This window comes from Pectinophora gossypiella, chromosome 16 (genome assembly GCF_024362695.1).
Source record: "Pectinophora gossypiella chromosome 16, ilPecGoss1.1, whole genome shotgun sequence".
Classification (NCBI taxonomy): Eukaryota; Metazoa; Arthropoda; class Insecta; order Lepidoptera; family Gelechiidae; genus Pectinophora; species Pectinophora gossypiella.
Window position 1 is genome coordinate 3,739,451 of NC_065419.1, and position 3,786 is coordinate 3,743,236.

Sequence of the window (3,786 nt, forward strand, 5' to 3'; positions counted from 1 at the left end):
TGGCGGTTGGCGGTGGAACAAAAACGCCAGAGCGACGCTTTTATGGCGGAGACAGGCGACATGGCAACGGTTGCGGTGCTTGTGGGGCTCAAAACCACAACTTTCCGACTTGTCGCTTTAGAGATTATGTGTGTAGCAAGTGCCAACGCACAGGACATTTGCGGCGGGTATGCCCGGAGTGGAGCGCACCGACTTCGCCGCGGGGACCGCCTCGTCGCGGAGCTGCGCGAGGCGGACTGCATTTTGGAGAAGCCGATCGCGAAACAAGCGAGGAGGTCGGCGGGGACATTGAGGAGGAATTGCATCACTTGAGTCTGAATGATTATAAATCTGTAAGTTTACCTGTATGTATAAATAATACCGTTATTAAAATGGAAGTTGATACAGGAACGGCCATATCCTGCGTTAGTAAACAAACTTATGACAAATATTTTTCAAACATTACTATTGAGAGTGATAATACTATCTTAAAGTTTTATGATGGCTCACAAGTTAAGCCGTTAGGAATTATAAAACCAACTGTCAGTTATAATGGTCAACAGAAAGATTTAGAGTTATTTATTATAAAAGGCGGCACAACATCCTTGTTGGGTAGGCAGTGGTTGGCCGAACTTAAAATTGACATACCACAATTTTCATGTAATTTTGTGCTAGGTAAAAATAGTAAACAAGGGGATGAAGACATTCATTGTTTGATTGACAGGTTTAAGGAGTTATTCGAGGGAGGTCTGGGGCGATACAGGGGCGGTAAGGCGAGCTTGCGTGTGCGGGAGGGGGCGACGCCGGTGTTCCACCGCGCGCGGCCGCTGCCGTATGCGCTGCACGAGAGAGTGGACGCCGAGCTGGACGCCATGCTGCGCGCCGGCGTCATCGAGCCCGTTGACTGCTCCGACTGGGCCTCGCCTCTGGTACCTATTAATAAGCCTGATGGATCCCTTAGGATTTGCGCGGATTATAAAGCTACATTAAACCCGTCTTTGCTGGTCGACCGTTATCCATTGCCAAAAATTGAAGATGTATTGGTAAATTTAAACGGAAATATGTTTTTCAGCAAGATTGACCTCTCACAAGCGTACAATCAGATAGAATTGGATGAATCTAAAAAGTACACGGTGATAAACACGCATAAAGGTTTATTCCAATATAATAGATTAGTGTATGGATTAGCTTCAAGTGTAGGCATATTCCAACGTATCATGACTAATGTACTGAGCGGTATACCTAATGTGCAAGTATTTTTAGATGACGTAATAATTGGCGGTAAATCCCGAATGGAACATTTACAGGCCTTACAAACGGTTTTTCAACGTTTATTGGATAATGGAATGAAATTAAAGAAAAGTAAATGTGTATTTCTGGCCGAAGAGGTAACTTATCTCGGTTATGTGGTTTCTAGAGACGGCATAAAGCCGGACAGGTCAAAAATCGAAGCTATTGTGAAAATGGAACAACCAAGTAACGTATCCGAGTTAAGATCTTTTCTCGGCATGGTTAATTTCTTCGGAAGGTTTGTTAGGAATCTTAGTTCAACATTGTGTCCCTTATATCAATTGTTACGAAAAGGTGTGGAGTGGAATTGGAATGCGGATTGTGCGCGCAGCTACTCGGAGGTAAAACAATTACTTGTTAGCGTAAAAATTCTCGCTCATTACGACCCTAGTAAGCCATTGATAGCAACATGTGACGCGAGCGCGCGCGGGGTGGGGGCCGTGCTGACGCAGCCGGACGGGCCGCGCGGGGAGCGCCCGGTCGCCTTCGCATCTCGAACATTGACTAGCGCCGAACAGAATTATTCACAAATACACCGAGAAGCGCTTGCTATTATTTATTGCATAAAGAAATTCCATCAGTACTTGTACGGGAGGCATTTCATACTGCGTACGGATCACAAACCGCTCGTGTCGATTTTTGGTCCGAATACAGGCATACCTACTATGACGGCCAGTAGGATGCAGCGCTGGGCGATCATCATGTCCGCTTACCGTTATGATATTGAATATGTCAATACTAAGAGCAACTGTGCAGATAGTTTATCGAGATTACCTTTAAAGTCGGTTGAAAATAGTTACGGGAAAGTTCCGGAACAGACTTATTTGCATTTTGCGCAACAGGCGATGTTATTAGACTATAATGAAATTAAAAAGCAGACTCGTAGGGACAACATATTAAGTCGGGTACTTAGTTACGTACGAGATGGCTGGCCCGAGCAGTGCGACATTGATGGCTTAAAACCGTATTTTAACAGGAAAACAGAGTTGTACGAGGAATTGGGTTGTCTTATGTGGGGCCATAGGGTGGTCATTCCCGAGGGTTGTCGAGGTAAAGTCTTAGATATATTACATGAGCCTCATATGGGCATTGTGAAGTCCAAGGCATTAGCACGTAGTTACGTGTGGTGGGCAGGCATAGACGAGGCGGTGGAGGGCGTGTGCCGCGCGTGCGCCGTGTGCGCCGCGCACGCGGCCGCGCCGCCGCAGCACGCGCCGCGGCCCTGGCCGTGGCCGGCCCGCCCATGGACTAGGCTACATTTGGACTTCATGGGGCCCATCTATGGTAAACTTTACTTAGTAGTTATTGATGCTATGTCTAAGTGGATGGAAGTTTTTCACGTTCCTAGCACGGCCGCTGGTACCACGGTTGGGAAGCTGAGGGAGTTGTGGGCCCGATGGGGTATACCTAAACAGGTAGTCAGCGATAATGGTCCACCATTTTCGAGTAGCGAATTCGAAGACTTTTTAAAAGCGGATGGAATTGAGCATATTTTTACGGCGCCTTATCATCCATCATCAAATGGGGCAGCTGAAAACGCTGTTAAAACTCTAAAAACAGTTATAAAAAAAGCTGTTTTAGAAGGTGTAGGAGTACAGGAGTCATTAAATACATTTTTAATGCACTATCGTAACACGGAACATTGCTCGACAGGGGAAAGTCCAGCTATGATGTTAACGGGAAGGCGTCTACGTACACGGTTAGATTTATTAAAACCTGATCGAGAATCTAAAGTACAACAAAATCAACGGCGTCAGGTAGACGCAGCGGGAGGATCCAATAGGCATTTTGAAGTAGGAGAGGACGTATGGTATCGACAATACTTAAAAAGGGAGAAATGGCAATCCGGTAAAGTTGCGCACAGGTTAGGTGGTACTGACTATAATGTTACCGACTGTAGTGGAAATGTGTTACATAGACATGTCGACCAGCTAAGGCGTAAGTCTAGGAATTCGTTAGTTTATCCATCAGGTACAGGAGACGTCAGACGAATTAATAACGGTTCGGATGACATTTCCTCGGTGGACAGAGAGGACGGGTCGCAGCAGTCAACGGAGGCGGCGCCCACGGCGTCAGCGGCGGTGACGCCGGTGGGCACAGAGGCCGAAGCGGAGGCGGGAGATGATGAACGTTTTCATACTCCAGAAAAGCAGTTTACTGCTGTAGAACAACCTGCCTCGCCTACCACCTCTGTCCCTGTATCACCTCGGACACGACCTCAGAGACAGTGTCGTTTAAATAAACCTCCTAGATATAAGTTTTAAATTGTAATAGTGTTAGATTAAGTTGTCAATTGTTATCTTAGTTTAAGCGGTTAATTGTGTTATCATAATTTTAGTAGGTATTAATAGTTAGTAATGATTTAGTGTGGAGGAGTGTAATGTAGGTAGAATTATGTATTATAATAAGTTGTGAACAAAGAGGGTAATAGTTTATAGTGTCAGTTCGGAATAAATCGTTGAACGAACTAGGCGCGTTTCATTGCTGTTCCCTGTCTGCCCCCAAAGGACTAGCTGG

The 3,786-nt window shown here is 45.9% G+C and overlaps 1 protein-coding gene across 1 annotated transcript; it reads left to right on the top strand.

Moving 5' to 3' along the window:
• Nucleotides 1-226: 226 nt before the first annotated feature.
• LOC126373696 (uncharacterized protein K02A2.6-like) lies at nucleotides 227-3,533 on the top strand. The gene is made up of 3 exons (XM_050019929.1): nucleotides 227-332; nucleotides 704-2,553; nucleotides 3,241-3,533. The coding sequence occupies exons 1-3, from the start codon at nucleotides 319-321 to the stop codon at nucleotides 3,531-3,533; spliced, it is 2,157 nt and encodes a 718-aa protein (XP_049875886.1). The 5' UTR covers nucleotides 227-318.
• Nucleotides 3,534-3,786: the final 253 nt, after the last annotated feature.